This window comes from Oncorhynchus keta, chromosome 17 (assembly GCF_023373465.1).
Source record: "Oncorhynchus keta strain PuntledgeMale-10-30-2019 chromosome 17, Oket_V2, whole genome shotgun sequence".
Taxonomy (NCBI): domain Eukaryota; kingdom Metazoa; phylum Chordata; class Actinopteri; order Salmoniformes; family Salmonidae; genus Oncorhynchus; species Oncorhynchus keta.
Window position 1 is genome coordinate 16,860,630 of NC_068437.1, and position 16,830 is coordinate 16,877,459.

At 43.0% G+C, this 16,830-nt stretch overlaps 1 protein-coding gene and 1 non-coding gene across 7 annotated transcripts in view; both read right to left on the reverse strand.

Moving 5' to 3' along the window:
- The window catches only part of LOC118396227 (SRSF protein kinase 2-like), an 81,377-nt gene that overhangs the window by 46,964 nt on the left and 17,583 nt on the right, over positions 1-16,830 (reverse strand). Inside the window, exon 1 of one of the 6 annotated variants that reach the window (XM_052465622.1) lies at positions 13,567-14,222. The exons of 4 other annotated variants lie outside the window; for them this stretch is intronic. In XM_052465622.1, coding sequence (XP_052321582.1) covers positions 13,567-13,604 — 38 coding nt within the window. In that variant the 5' untranslated portion in view covers positions 13,605-14,222. Of the gene's footprint in view, positions 1-13,566; positions 14,223-16,830 lie in introns of those variants that run through there. One more of the 6 variants, XM_052465624.1, reaches the window with a different exon arrangement.
- trnaa-ugc (transfer RNA alanine (anticodon UGC)) lies at positions 9,111-9,188 on the reverse strand. Its single transcript has one exon. It is a non-coding gene; the product is annotated as a tRNA-Ala (tRNA).

Here is a 16,830-nt window from a genome sequence, read left to right on the forward strand (position 1 = left end):
TAGAGAGTATAGAGATATTGTTATCCACCTCGGCACCAACGATGTTAGGATGAAACAGTCAGAGATCAGAGATCACCACATAGCTTCTGCGTGCATATCAGCTAGAAAGATGTGTCGGCATCAAGTAATTGTCTCTGGCCCCCTCCCAGTTAGGGGGAGTGATGAGCTCTACAGCAGTCTCACAACTCAATCGCTGGTTGAAAACTGTTTTCTGCCCCTCCCAAAAGATAGAATTTGTAGATAACTGGCCCTCTTTCTGGGACTCGCCCACAAACAGGACCAAGCCTGACCTGCTGAGGAGTGACGGACTCCATCCTAGCTGGAGGGGTGCTCTCATCTTATCTACCAACATAGACAGGGCCCTAACTCCTCTAGCTCCACAATGAAATAGGGTGCAGGCCAGGCAGCAGGCTGTTAGCCAGCCTGCCAGCATAGTGGAGTCTGCCACTAGCACAGTCAGTGTAGTCAGCTCAGCTATCACCATTGAGACCGTGTCTGTGCCTCGACCTAGGTTGGGCAAAACTAAACATGGCGGTGTTCGCCTTAGCAATCTCACTAGGATAAAGACCACCTCCATTCCTGCCATTACTGAAAGAGATCATGATACCTCACATCTCAAAATAGGGCTACTTAATGTTAGATCCCTTACTTCAAAGGCAATTATAGTCAATGAACTAATCACTGATCATAATCTTGATGTGATTGGCCTGACTGAAACATGGCTTAAGCCTGATGAATTTACTGTTTTAAATGAGGCCTCACCTCCTGGCTACACTAGTGACCATATCCCCCGTGCATCCCGCAAAGGCGGAGGTGTTGCTAACATTTACGATAGCAAATTTCAATTTACAAAACAAAAAATGACGTTTTCGTCTTTTGAGCTTCTAGTCATGAAATCTATGCAGCCTACTCAATCACTTTTTATAGCTACTGAGCTCTGAAGCAAGCTTCCAGAAAATTGGAACGGAAATGGCGCCACACCAAACTGGAAGTCTTCCGACTAGCTTGGAAAGACGGTACTGTGCAGTACCGAAGAGTGCTGCTCGATCATCCTATTTTTCTAACTTAATTGAGGAAAATAAGAACAATCCGAAATTACTTTTTGATACTGTCGCAAAGCTAACTAAAAAGCAGCATTCCCCAAGAGAGGATGACTTTCACTTTAGCAGTGATAAATTCATGAACTTCTTTGAGGAAAAGATTATGATTATTAGAAAGCAAATTATGGACTCCTCTTTAAACCTGCGTATTCCTCCAAACCTCTGCCAGGACCTAGGATCAAGAGAGACGCTCAAGTGTTTTAGTACTATATCTCTTGACACAATGATGAAAATAATCATGGCCTCTAAACCTTCAAGCTGCATACTGGACCCTATTCCAACTAAACTACTGAAAGAGCTGCTTCCTGTGCTTGGCCCTCCCATGTTGAACATAATAAACGGCTCTCTATCCACTGGATGTGTACCAAAATCACTAAAAGTGTCAGTAATAAAGCCTCTCTTGAAAAAGCCAAACCTTGACCCAGAAAATATAAAAAACTATCGGCCTATATCGAATCTTCCATTCCTCTCAAAAATTTTAGAGGCTGTTGCGCAGCAACTCACTGCCTTCCTGAAGACAAACAATGTATACGAAATGCTTCAGTCTGGTTTTAGACCCCATCATAGCACTGAGACGGCACTTGTGAAGGTGGTAAATGACATTTTAATGGCATCGGACCGAGGCTCTGCATCTGTCCTCGTGCTCCTAGACCTTAGTGCTGCTTTTGATACCATTGATCACCACATTCTTTTGGAGAGATTGGAAACCCAAATTGGTCTACACGGACATGTTCTGGCCTGGTTTAGATCTTATCTGTCGGAAAGATATCAGTTTGTCTCTGTGAATGGTTTGTCCTCTGACAAATCAACTGTAAATTTCGCTGTTCCTCAAGGTTCCGTTTTAGGACCACTATTGTTTTCACTATACATTTTACCTCTTGGGGATGTTATTCGAAAACATAATGTTAACTTTCACTGCTATGCGGATGACACACAGCTGTACATTTCAATGAAACATGGTGAAGCCCCAAAATTGCCCTCGCTAGAAGCATGTGTTTCAGACATAAGGAAGTGGATGGCTGCAAACTTTCTACTATTAAACTCATACAAAACAGAGATGCTTGTTCTAGGTCCCAAGAAACAAAGAGATCTTCTGTTGAATCTGACAATTAATCTTAATGGTTGTACAGTCGTCTCAAATAAAACTGTGAAGGACCTCAGCGTTACTCTGGACCCTGATCTCTCTTTTGAAGAACATATCAAGACCATTTCGAGGACAGCTTTTTTCCATCTACGTAATATTGCAAAAATCAGAAACTTTCTGTCCAAAAATAATGCAGAAAAATTAATCCATGCTTTTGTCACTTCTAGGTTAGACTACTGCAATGCTCTACTTTCCGGCTACCCGGATAAAGCACTAAATAAACTTCAGTTAGTGCTAAATACGGCTGCTAGAATCCTGACTAGAACCAAAAAATTTGATCATATTACTCCAGTGCTAGCCTCTCTACACTGGCTTCCTGTCAAAGCAAGGGCTGATTTCAAGGTTTTACTGCTAACCTACAAAGCATTACATGGGCTTGCTCCTACCTATCTCTCTGATTTGGTCCTGCCGTACATACCTACACGTACGCTACAGTCACAAGACGCAGGCCTCCTAATTGTCCCTAGAATTTCTATGCAAACAGCTGGAGGCAGGGCTTTCTCCTATAGAGCTCCATTTTTATGGAACGGTCTGCCTACCCATGTCAGAGACGCAAACTCGGTCTCAACCTTTAAGTCTTTACTGAAGACTCATCTCTTCAGTGGGTCATATGATTGAGTGTAGTCTGGCCCAGGAGTGGGAAGGTGAACGGAAAGGCTCTGGAGCAACGAACCGCCCTTGCTGTCTCTGCCTGGCCGGTTCCGCTCTTTCCACTGGGATTCTCTGCCTCTAACCCTATTGCAGGGGCTGAGTCACTGGCTTACTGGGGCTCTCTCATGCCGTCCCTGCAGGGGGTGCGTCACCTGAGTGGGTTGATTCACTGTTGTGGTCATCCTGTCTGGGTTGTGCCGTGGCGGAGATCTTTGTGGGCTATACTCAGCCTTGTCTCAGTATGGTAAGTTGGTGGTTGAAGATATCCCTCTAGTGGTGTGGGGGCTGTGCTTTGGCAAAGTGGGTGGGGTTATATCCTTCCTGTTTGGCCCTGTCCGGGGGTGTCCTCGGATGGGGCCACAGTGTCTCCTGTCCCCTCCTGTCTCAGCCTCCAGTATTTATGCTGCAGTAGTTTGTGTCGGAGGGGCTAGGGTCAGTTTCTTATATCTGGAGTACTTCTCCTGTCCTATTCGGTGTCCTGTGTGAATCTAAGTGTGCGTTCTCTAATTCTCTCCTTCTTTCTTTCTCTCTCTCGGAGGACCTGAGCCCTAGGACCATGCCCCAGGACTACCTGACATGATGACTCCTTGCTGTCCCCGGTCCACCTGACTGTGCTGCTGCTCCAGTTTCAACTGTTCTGCCTTGTTATTATTCGACCATGCTGGTCATTTATGAACATTTGAACATCTTGGCCATGTTCTGTTATAATCTCCACCCGGCACAGCCAGAAGAGGACTGGCCACCCCACATAGCCTGGTTCCTCTATAGGTTTCTTCCTAGGTTTTGGCCTTTCTAGGGAGTTTTTCCTAGCCACCGTGCTTCTACACCTGCATTGCTTGCTGTTTGGGGTTTTAGGCTGGGTTTCTGTACAGCACTTTGAGATATCAGCTGATGTACGAAGGGCTATATAAATACATTTGATTTGATTTTGATTTGATTTATGCAAATACATTAGCCAATACAAACCTTCTCACATATTAGCCATAATACACTTGTAAACTGTATGTGGCAAGTATATTAGCATAGATACTCATTCTGTATTGTATGTCTCTGATAAAGCAGTTAGGCATAATATAAGCCTTTTCATATATCAACTCTTATTAAATGCCACTACTCATATATCCCACAGACACCGATGGGCCTAAACCATAGGCATTGAGGGCTTTCTTATGACAAAGGCCAAAACATTCTGTATGCCTTCTCATACTGTATATCGGCGCTGACATGCTTGAATATAGGCTATTCACATATGTTGGTATTGATACTGCTCATATGTGTTGGCATTGCTACTACTCATATGTTGGCATTGATACTATTCATATGTGTTGGCATTGCTACTACTCATATGTTGGCATTGATACTACTCATATATGTTGGCATTGCTACTACTCCCATGTGTTAGCGTTGATACTACTCCCATGTGTTGGTATCGATACTACTCATACGTTGGCATTGATACTACTCATACGTTGGCATTGATACTACTCATATGTGTTGGTATTGGTACTACTCATATGTTGGTATTGGTACTACTCATATGCTTTGGTATTGATACTACTCATATGTTAGTATTGATACTACTCATAAGTTGGCATTGATACTACTCATATGTGTTGGTATTGATACTACTCATATGTTGGCATTGATACTACTCCCATGTGTTGGTATTGATACTACTCATACGTTGGCATTGATACTACTCATGTGTTGGCATTGATACTACTCACATGTGTTGGTATTGATACTACTCCCATGTGTTGGTATTGATACTACTCATACGTTGGCATTGATACTACTCATATGTGTTGGTATTGATACTACTCATATGTTGGCATTGATACTACCCATATGTATTGGTATCGATACTACTCATATGTTGGTATTGATACTACTCATATGTATTGGCATTGATACTACTCATATATGTTGGCATTGATACTACTCCCATGTGTTGATATTGATACTACTCATACGTTGGCATTGATACTACTCATATATGTTGGCATTAATACTACTCATGTTGGTTGGCATTGATACTACTCCCATGTGTTGGTATTGATACTACTCATACGTTGGCATTGATACTACTCATATGTGTTGGTATTGATACTACTCATATGTTGGTATTGATACTACTCCCATGTATTGGTATTGATACTACTCATATGTTGGCATTGATACTACTCATATGTTGGTATTGATACTACTCATACATTAGTATTGATACTACTCATACGTTGGCATTGATACTACTCATATGTGTTGGTATTGATACTACTCATATGTTGGCATTAATACCACTCATATGTTGGCATTGATACTACTCAGATACGTTGGTATTGATACTACTCCCATGTGTTGGTATTGATACTACTCATACATTGGCTTTGATACTACTCATATGTGTTGGTATTGATACTACTCATATGTTGGTATTGGTGCTACTCATATGTTGGCATTGATACTACTCATGTTGGCATTGATACTACTCCCATGTATTGGTATTGATACTACTCACACGTTGGTATTGAAACTACTCATATGTTGGCATTGATACTACTCATATGTATTGGTATTGATACTACTCATACGTTGGTATTCAACTGAGACTGCTCTTCTCTGTATCACGGAGGCGCTCCGCACTGCTAAAGCTAACTCTCTCTCCTCTGCTCTCATCCTTCTAGACCTATCGGCTGCCTTCGATACTGTGAACCATCAGATCCTCCTCTCCACCCTCTCCGAGTTGGGCATCTCCGGCGCGGCCCACGCTTGGATTGCGTCCTACCTGACAGGTCGCTCCTACCAGGTGGCGTGGCGAGAATCTGTCTCCTCACCACGCGCTCTCACCACTGGTGTCCCCCAGGGCTCTGTTCTAGGCCCTCTCCTATTCTCGCTATACACCAAGTCACTTGGCTCTGTCATAACCTCACATGGTCTCTCCTATCATTGCTATGCAGACGACACACAATTAATCTTCTCCTTTCCCCCTTCTGATGACCAGGTGGAGAATCGCATCTCTGCATGTCTGGCAGACATATCAGTGTGGATGACGGATCACCACCTCAAGCTGAACCTCGGCAAGACGGAGCTGCTCTTCCTCCCGGGGAAGGACTGCCCGTTCCATGATCTCGCCATCACGGTTGACAACTCCATTGTGTCCTCCTCCCAGAGCGCTAAGAACCTTGGCGTGATCCTGGACAACACCCTGTAGTTCTCAACTAACATCAAGGCGGTGGCCCGTTCCTGTAGGTTCATGCTCTACAACATCCGCAGAGTACGACCCTGCCTCACACAGGAAGCGGCGCAGGTCCTAATCCAGGCACTTGTCATCTCCCGTCTGGATTACTGCAACTCGCTGTTGGCTGGGCTCCCTGCCTGTGCCATTAAACCCCTACAACTCATCCAGAACGCCGCAGCCCGTCTGGTGTTCAACCTTCCCAAGTTCTCTCACGTCACCCCGCTCCTCCGCTCTCTCCACTGGCTTCCAGTTGAAGCTCGCATCCGCTACAAGACCATGGTGCTTGCCTACGGAGCTGTGAGGGGAACGGCACCTCAGTACCTCCAGGCTCTGATCAGGCCCTACACCCAAACAAGGGCACTGCGTTCATCCACCTCTGGCCTGCTCGCCTCCCTACCACTGAGGAAGTACAGTTCCCGCTCAGCCCAGTCAAAACTGTTCGCTGCTCTGGCCCCCCAATGGTGGAACAAACTCCCTCACGACGCCAGGACAGCCAGGACAGCGGAGTCAATCACCACCTTCCGGAGACACTTGAAACCCCACCTCTTTAAGGAATACCTAGGATTGGATAAAGTCATCCTTCTCACCCCCCATAAAAGATTTAGATGCACTATTGTAAAGTGGCTGTTCCACTGGATGTCATAAGGTGAATGCACCAATTTGTAAGTCGCTCTGGATAAGAGCGTCTGCTAAATGACTTAAATGTAAATGTAATGTTAAATGTAATGTAAATGTATTGAAACTATTCATATGTTAGTATTGATACTACTCATATGTTGGCATTGATACTACTCATATGGTGGCATTGATACTACTCATATGTGGTGGCATTGCTACTACTCCTATGTGTTGGCATTGATACTACTCCCATGTGTTGGCATTGATACTACTCCCATGTGTTGGTATTGATACTACTCATATGTTGGCATTGCTACTACTCATACGTTGGCATTGATACTACTCATATGTGTTGGTATTGGTACTACTCCCATGTGTTAGCGTTGATACTACTCCCATGTGTTGGTATCGATACTACTCATACGTTGGCATTGATACTACTCATACGTTGGCATTGATACTACTCATATGTGTTGGTATTGGTACTACTCATATGTGTTGGTATTGGTACTACTCCCATGTTTTGGTATTGATACTACTTATATGTTAGTATTGATACTACACATACGTTGGCATTGATACTACTCATACGTTGGCATTGATACTACTCATATGTGTTGGTATTGATACTACTCATATGTTGGCATTGATACTACTCCCATGTGTTGGTATTGATACTACTCCCATGTGTTGGTATTGATACTACTCATACGTTGGTATTGATACTACTCATATGATGGCATTGATACTACTCATATGATGGCATTGATACTACTCATATGTGTTGGTATTGATACTACTCATACGTTGGTATTGATACTACTCATATGATGGCATTGATACTACTCATATGATGGCATTGATACTACTAATATGTGTTGGTATTGATACTACTCATATGTTGGCATTGATACTACCCATATGTATTGGTATCGATACTACTCATGTTGGTATTGATACTACTCATATGTATTGGCATTGATACTACTCATATATGTTCTCATTAATACCACTCATATGTTGGCATTGATACTACTCATATGTTAGTATTGATACTACTCATGTGTTGGCATTGATACTACTCATATGTTAGCATTGATACTACTCATATGATGGCATTGATACTACTCATATGTGGTGGCATTGATACTACTCATATATGTTGGCATTGATACTACTCCCATGTGTTGATATTGATACTACTCAAACGTTGGCATTGATACTACTCATATATGTTGGCACTAATACTACTCATATGTTGGTTGGCATTGATACTACTCAGATACGTTGGTATTGATACTACTCCCATGTGTTGGTATTGATACTACTCCCATGTGTTGGTATTGATACTACTCCCATGTGTTGGTATTGATACTACTCATACGTTGGTATTGATACTACTCATATGTTGGCATTGATACTACTCCCATGTGTTGGTATTGATACTACTCCCATGTGTTGGTATTGATACTACTCATACGTTGGTATTGATACTACTCATATGATGGCATTGATACTACTCATATGATGGCATTGATACTACTCATATGTGTTGGTATTGATACTACTCATACGTTGGTATTGATACTACTCATATGATGGCATTGATACTACTCATATGATGGCATTGATACTACTCATATGTGTTGGTATTGATACTACTCATACGTTGGTATTGATACTACTCATATGATGGCATTGATACTACTCATATGATGGCATTGATACTACTAATATGTGTTGGTATTGATACTACTCATATGTTGGCATTGATACTACCCATATGTATTGGTATCGATACTACTCATGTTGGTATTGATACTACTCATATGTATTGGCATTGATACTACTCATATATGTTCTCATTAATACCACTCATATGTTGGCATTGATACTACTCATATGTTGGTATTGATACTACTCATACATTAGTATTGATACTACTCATATGTTGGCATTGATACTACTCCCATGTGTTGGTATTGATACTACTCATACGTTGGCATTGATACTACTCATATGTGTTGGTATTGATACTACTCATATGTTGGTATTGATACTACTCCCATGTATTGGTATTGATACTACTCATATGTTGGCATTGATACTACTCATATGTTGGTATTGATACTACTCATACATTAGTATTGATACTACTCATATGTTGGCATTGATACTACTCATGTTGGCATTGATACTACTCCCATGTACTGGTATTGATACTACTCATACGTTGGTATTGAAACTACTCATATGTTGGTAATATAATAATATATAATAATATATGCCATTTAGCTGACGCTTTTTGGTATCCAAAGCGACTTACAGTCATGTGTGCATACATTCTACCATGTATGGGTGGTCCTCATATGGGAATCGAACCCACTACCCTGGCGTTGCAAGCGCCATGCTCTACCAACTGAGCCACAGAAGGACCACTATGGCATTGATACTACTCATATGTGTTGGTATTGATACTACTCATATGTTGGTATTGGTACTATCATACATTAGTATTGATACTACTCATATGTTGGTATTGATACTACTCATACATTAGTATTGATACTACTCATATGTTGGCATTGATACTACTCATGTTGGCATTGATACTACTCCCATGTACTGGTATTGATACTACTCATACGTTGGTATTGAAACTACTCATATGTTGGCATTGATACTACTCATATGTGTTGGTATTGATACTACTCATATGTTGGTATTGGTACTACTCATATGTGTTGGTATTGATACTACTCATATGTTGGTATTGATGCTACTCCCATGTATTGGTATTGATACTACTCATACGTTGGTATTGAAACTATTCATATGTTTATATTGATACTAACTCATATGTTAGTATTGATACTACTCATATGTTGGCATTGATACTACTCATATGTGTTGGCATTAATACCACTTATATGTTGGCATTGATACTACTCATACGTTGGTATTGATACTACTCACATGTTAGTATTGATACTACTCACATGTTGGCATTGATACTACTCACATGTTGGCATTGATACTACTCACATGTTGGCATTGATACTACTCATATGTTGGCATTGATACTACTCACATGTTGGCATTGATACTACTCACATGTTGGCATTGATACTACTCATATGTTAGTATTGATACTACTCACATGTTGGCATTGATACTACTCACATGTTGGCATTGATACTACTCATATGTTGGCATTGATACTACTCATATGTTGGTATTGATACTACTCATATGTTGGTATTGATACTACTCATATGTTGGTATTGATACTACTCACATGTTGGCATTGATACTACTCATATGTTGGTATTGATACTACTCATATGTTGGCATTGATACTACTCACATGTTGGCATTGATACTACTCACATGTTGGCATTGATACTACTTGATACTACTCACATGTTGGCATTGATACTACTCATATGTTGGCATTGATACTACTCATATGTTGGCATTGATACTACTCACATGTTGGCATTGATACTACTCACATGTTGGCATTGATACTACTCATATGTTGGTATTGATACTACTCACATGTTTGGTATTGATACTACTCACATGTTGGCATTGATACTACTCACATGTTGGTATTGATACTACTCATATGTTGGCATTGATACTACTCACATGTTGGTATTGATACTACTCACATGTTGGCATTGATACTACTCACATGTTGGCATTGATACTACTCATATGTTGGTATTGATACTACTCACATGTTAGTATTGATACTACTCACATGTTGGCATTGATACTACTCACATGTTGGCATTGATACTACTCACATGTTGGCATTGATACTACTCATATGTTGGCATTGATACTACTCACATGTTGGCATTGATACTACTCACATGTTGGCATTGATACTACTCACATGTTGGCATTGATACTACTCATATGTTGGCATTGATACTACTCACATGTTGGCATTGATACTACTCACATGTTGGCATTGATACTACTCACATGTTGGCATTGATACTACTCATATGTTAGTATTGATACTACTCATATGTTAGTATTGATACTACTCACGTGAAACCATGATAACATATTCATGACAACCATTTCCAGCTAATCTTTGATGTTCTCTTCATCATCATCATCATCCTCTGCTGTCCAGATACAATCCCACCCACTTGCTCATTAGCTGTAATGTATTCATAGTGCAGATGTCCAATAGAGGTATTAGACATGAGGGCTGTGACAATACCGGTATCGCAAGATTTCTTACACATGAAAAATTCAAACACAAAGCCGAACAATCTCTTTGGTCCTTTATTAAAAAACTGTAGGTAAACATAGTGTGTGCTACAGCTTGGAAAATAAACAAATGAGACTCTGGATGACAACATATTGGTGTTTGTTTCCAACATTAGGGCTGTTTTCCTAAACAAGTTTCCTTGCCATGATATTAACAAATATTGTGATACTGGTATTATCCCGGTCCTATTAGACATGCACGCATTAATGGTATCCCAGGCCATCCAGCCATAATATATTGTCTATCCTGTCGATCCTGAGGCGGGATTACCAGACAAGTCACTTTGCCCCTCCAGGGTCTAGAGGTATTCTGTGTGTGTGTACCCAGACATCATTTTCACTCTACCAGGGTCTGTCTGTCTATCAATAGCCGTCTGTGTCTGTGTCTGCACAATCACTCCTATCTACTTTTTCTCTGTGTCCAGTTCGAGTCTTACTTCTCTCTCTATCACCAACACAACTCCCATTCACTGCCAAATCACCAAATCCTCTATATCTGTGCCCATTCACTCCTGTCAGTCTGCGAGCCCACTCCACAGCAGATGAGTGTGTGTGTGTGTGTGTGTGTGTGTGTGTGTGTGTGTGTGTGTGTGTGTGTGTGTGTGTGTGTGTGTGTGTGTGTGTGTGTGTGTGTGTGTGTGTGTGTGCCAGTCTGAGGAATGGCGCTGCAGAGCCCTCTTGGCGGCCGGGCCGTGTCGACTCTGTCCGTTCACACTTGGCATGGCATCAGTGATGACTGAGTCAGATGCCTGGCCTCACCTCATGGCTCACCCCTCACCGCTCACCGCACGCATATTCTAGATTTATATCATGTTGTGTTCTGGACATATCTTCCGTCCTGTGTTTTAGTCCGGAACCAGACCCATTTCGGCATGCTTTGATGGGATGTGTAATATCATGTTGTTTTGGTTAGTTTGAAGTTTGATGTTGGTTTGTAATGTTGTAATGTGTTGATTTGACATCTTGGTTTGTGTTGGTTTGATGTTGTGATGTCTGTTGGTTTGTAATGTTGTAATGTGTTGATTTGACATCTTGGTTTGTGTTGGTTTGATGTTGTGATGTCTGTTGGTTTGTAATGTTGTAATGTGTTGATTTGACATCTTGGTTTGTGTTGGTTTGATGTTGTGATGTCTGTTGGTTTGTAATGTTGTAATGTGTTGATTTGACATCTTGGTTTGTGTTGGTGTGATGTCTGTTGGTTTGTCATGTTGGTTTGTGATGTTGTAATGTGTTGATTTGACATCTTGGTTTGTGTTGGTGTGATGTCTGTTGGTTTGTCATGTTGGTTTGTGATGTTGTAATGTGTTGATTTGACATCTTGGTTTGTGTTGGTTTGATGTTGTGATGTCTGTTGGTTTGTGATGTTGGTTTGTGATGTTATAATGTGGTTTGACATCTTGTTTGTGATGTCTGTTGGTTTGTCAATGTTGTAATGTGTTGATTTGACATCTTGGTTTGTGTTGGTTTGATGTTGTGATGTCTGTTGGTTTGTGATGTTGCGTTGCAATGTGTTGGTTTGATGTTGTGATGTCTGTTGGTTTGTGATGTTGTAATGTGTTGATTTGACATCTTGGTTTGTGTTGGTTTGATGTTGTGATGTCTGTTGGTTTGTCATGTTGGTTTGTGATGTTGTAATGTGTTGATTTGACATCTTGGTTTGTGTTGGTTTGATGTTGTGATGTTGCGTTGCAATGTGTTGGTTTCATTTGCAGTTGCTCTGTTGTGTTGGGATATCTCTTATTCGCTTGTGATGTTGGTTGCAACTTTGTGTTATAGTCTATTGGTTTGTTGTAGCGTACCCGTTTATGTCATGGTTGTGTGATTGCTGTGCAGTGAGATTGTGTTGTTAGGCTAAAATATATAGTACGCAATCGTTCTTACATTACAACATTACAAACTCTCTGGTCGTCAGGGGAACTGCAATTGTTTTTGGATGTTTGTCTCTCTCTCTCTATCGTTCTCTACGTGTTTTGAGGTGTGCTGCTGGGTGACTGACGTCCGTTTGTTTTGTCCTGCTGAGATGGGCTGGTGGCTGTGCTATTGTTGACATCTTGACAGGCACTCTGCTGTGGAGCAGCCAGCGCCATGCAGACAGACAGACCGAGACAGACAGAGACAGACAGACAGACAGAATTTGACAGGGTGGCTAGTGTCGTCCGACTGGCTGTGTGAAAAGCTACAGCAGCATGCAGCAGTGGACTACTGTGCCTTTTTTCCTCCTCTGTGTGTCAGCACACTGCACCCTCTACAAACAACAGTGGGCGACAACTGGCTCGGGTTGGACAGATAGACGGATGGATGAGGAGACAGATGGGATAGAGAGGGAGAGGAAAGGAGGGTGGGAGGGAAGGGGAAGAGGATATGGGGTGATTCTGGAGGAGGAGAAGATGGAATGACAGTCGGCCAGACAGAATGCATGGCATAGACACAGACAAACAGAGAGACAGACAGGCAGACGGACAGACAGGCAGACAGACGGAGGGAGGGTGGGGGGTGGGGAAGGCGTTGAGACATGTTACCTTTCGGGGGACGAGGATTTCTCAGAGTTCACGGACATGAGCGGTGCCTGTTAGCCGCTCGCTCGCCGAGGGACGACAGAGACGGCAAGGAACGACAAAACGGGCTCTCTGTTTCCTCTGCTTCGTCCTCTCTCCTTTCGTTCTGTGCTGTGTGTCTGTGTAAAGGGGGGGGCTGCCTCCCCTCCTCCTCCTCCTCCTCTCTCACGCTCTCTTTCCCTCTTGCTCAGAGGAAAAGAAAGGATGGAGGACAACGCTCCAAGAAAGAGGAAAAGGAAAAAAAAGCAGATGTGGGCTGGCTAAGCAGAAATCTTGCTGCCTGTCAAGCGAGACGAGCAATGTCAGACACCCCTCCTCAGACCCCTCTTCCTTCCTCCCTTCCTTTACCTCTCACTTTCGCTTTTTCAGAGGCTGCTGTTTTTTCAATCTCCTTCCTGCCGTCCTCTGTCTTCCTTGCTTGGTTCTTAAATGGGTGATGAAATGAACACACAAGCTCCCAGTCTCAATCCGGTGTGTCTGTCTCTCTCCTCCTCCTTGTCTCGGTCTCTCTCTCTCTTTCTCTGTCTCTCTCTGTCTCTCTTTGTGTGTGTCTCTCTCTCTCTCTCTCTCTCTCTCTGTAACAGCAGTAGCTGGCTCTAGCAGGCCTTCTGCAGCTCTGCACAACAACAGAGCCCAGAGTGAGCTGGAACAAACCACTGCCTCACAGAGAGAGGGGGTTGGGAGGGCTGGGACCGACCGGAAAAAGAAACCACTTCTCCTTGAGGCCATCTCTCCTCCCCCTCTCCCAGTGTGGTCCGGCCCTCCCTCCTTCCCTCTCTCCCTCCCTCCACCCCCCCTGCCTTATTACGACATCCTGTATCTCGGGGCAACGCCGCACAGATGACTCCCCCCCTCTCTATCTTCCATCCTTCTCTTCTCCCCGTCCTCGTTTCTCTCTTTTTCTTTCAATTAATTTCCAGCACTGTCTTTTCTGCCTCTACGGTTGTAATGTGTGCTTGTGTTCTCTTTTCTTTCTACATTCCCTCCACTCTCTCCAGCAGATGGGTCTATTTCTCCATGAGTGAACAACACATAGAGAGATAGCCAGAGGGTGTGTCATGATGGGGGGGCCTCTCTCTACTGTCCTCCCCCCATCTCTCTCTCTTCCTCTCTCTTTCCTCAATTTGACCTAAATATCAGTGTGTATGTGTGTCTGTCTGTGTGGTGGTGGGGGGGGGATTCTGAGGTTGCTGTTACCGACTAATCAACCTCCGCTTGGAATGGAATTGCGCGGGTAAGAGTCTGTACTGTCTGTACAAACGCACACCCACGGCACGCACTCACGCTGCTGAATGCATTCCATGCCCAATGTATTCAAGCTTTAGGAAAACATTTGGGTCAGGCAGAACCATTGCATAATGCACATGTACTTTACAGCACATGAAACATAGGCTGCAGAGAAAGGACATAGGCGTTCCAGAGAAACAGCGTTTCTAGCATTAGCACAGGAGCTAGGATAGCATTCTGTGGTGGTCGGATGACTTCATGGGAAAATACACATGTGATCCATATCTGGGGGCTCTGTGAGTGTGGGATTAAACAAGCTCAGATAAGAATCACACACACACACATCTCTCCATAAATCGGCAAACAGAATACAACACATGTATAACACAGCACAGTCTAAATCAGAAGGAGTACATGAAAAGCACACAAGAGAGTGACCCGTCCAATTGTTCTCATTCTCTGTGGCTGTGGGCCAATGGGGGAGGGGGAGGTACCACTAGTCTAGGTCACCATGCACCCTGATAGCTGAGCATCGTACTGTATTACTAGTAGAGCCTGGGGACCCCCCCACTAAACAATCCTGATGTCATAATTCCATAGAGGAGGCTAGGAACTGAGACTAAAGACCTGTCACCCATTTAAAGACTGCCTCCTCACACATCAGTCACGTAAACACATTCCCACTTCAGTAAAGTATGTGCACATGCACAGATCTGGGATGTCCTTTCTGCATGTCTTTCAGAGGGACTGACGCTCTAGGTGGAGCTGTGGCGAAAAGCGGGGACGAGAAAAAGAAGGATGAGGACCAGTCTCTTGGCTATAAGAGAGGGGGAGCTGAGAGGACATCAGTCTCACTAGCAGTGGTATTTTGGGAGCCAGTATTGAGGCTGCCGGGAGCTATCTTTAAACGGCCTACTTCTCTCACTGCCTGGTGGTACAGAGAGAGAGCGAGCGAGCGAGAGAGAGAGATGGGGATAGAGAGAGATGGGGATAAGTAGAGAGAGACACAGAGAGTAAAATTGGAAACAAACAAAAAAGTATTTCCACAGGGCCGTGGGGTGAGACAGGGATGCAGCTTAAGCCCCACCCTCTTCACTAGAACAGTCTGCAGCACCCGGCCTCACCCTACACATCTGAAGTCAAATGTCTACTGTTTGTTGATGATCTGGGGCTTCTGTCCCCAACCAATGGTTGCCTACAAGAGCACCTAGATCTTCTGCACAGATTCTGTCAGATCCTGGGCCCTGACAGTAAATCTCAAAGACAAAAAAAATGGTGTCTAAGAAAGGTCCCGTTGCCAGGACCACAAATATAAAATTCCATATTTACATGGTTGCCCTACAGCACACAAAAAACTATACATACATCGGCCTAAACATCAGAGCCACAGGCAACTTCCACAAAGCTGTGAACGATCTGGGAGACAAGGCAAGAAGGGCCTTATATGACATCAAAAGGAACATGAAATTAGACATAATCAATTAGGATCTGGCAAAAATACACATCAGTTATAGAACCCATTGCCCTTCATGGTTGTGAGGTCTGGGGTCCGCTCACCAACTAAGAATTCACAAAATAGGACAAACAACAAAATTGAGAATTCTGCAAAAATATCCTCTGTGTACATACTTTTTTAAAAGTCATGCATGCAGAGCAGAATTATCACAATCTGTTAAAATCTAGAACTACCTGAAAGGAAGCAATTCCCAAATCTTCCATAACAAAGCCATCACCTACAGAGAGATGAACCTGGAGAAGAGTCCCCTAAGCAAGCTGGTCCTGTGGCTCTGTTCACAAACAGACCCAACAGAACCTGAGGACAGCAACACAATTAGACCCAACCAAATCATGAGAAAACAAAAAAGATAATTACTTGACACATTGGAAAGGACTAGTAATTGTTAAGTAATTATATTTTTGTTTTCTCATGATTTGGTTGGGTCTAATTGTGTTGCTGTCGTCGGGCTCTGTGGCCATCCGAATGCTATTTGTCCCTAAACA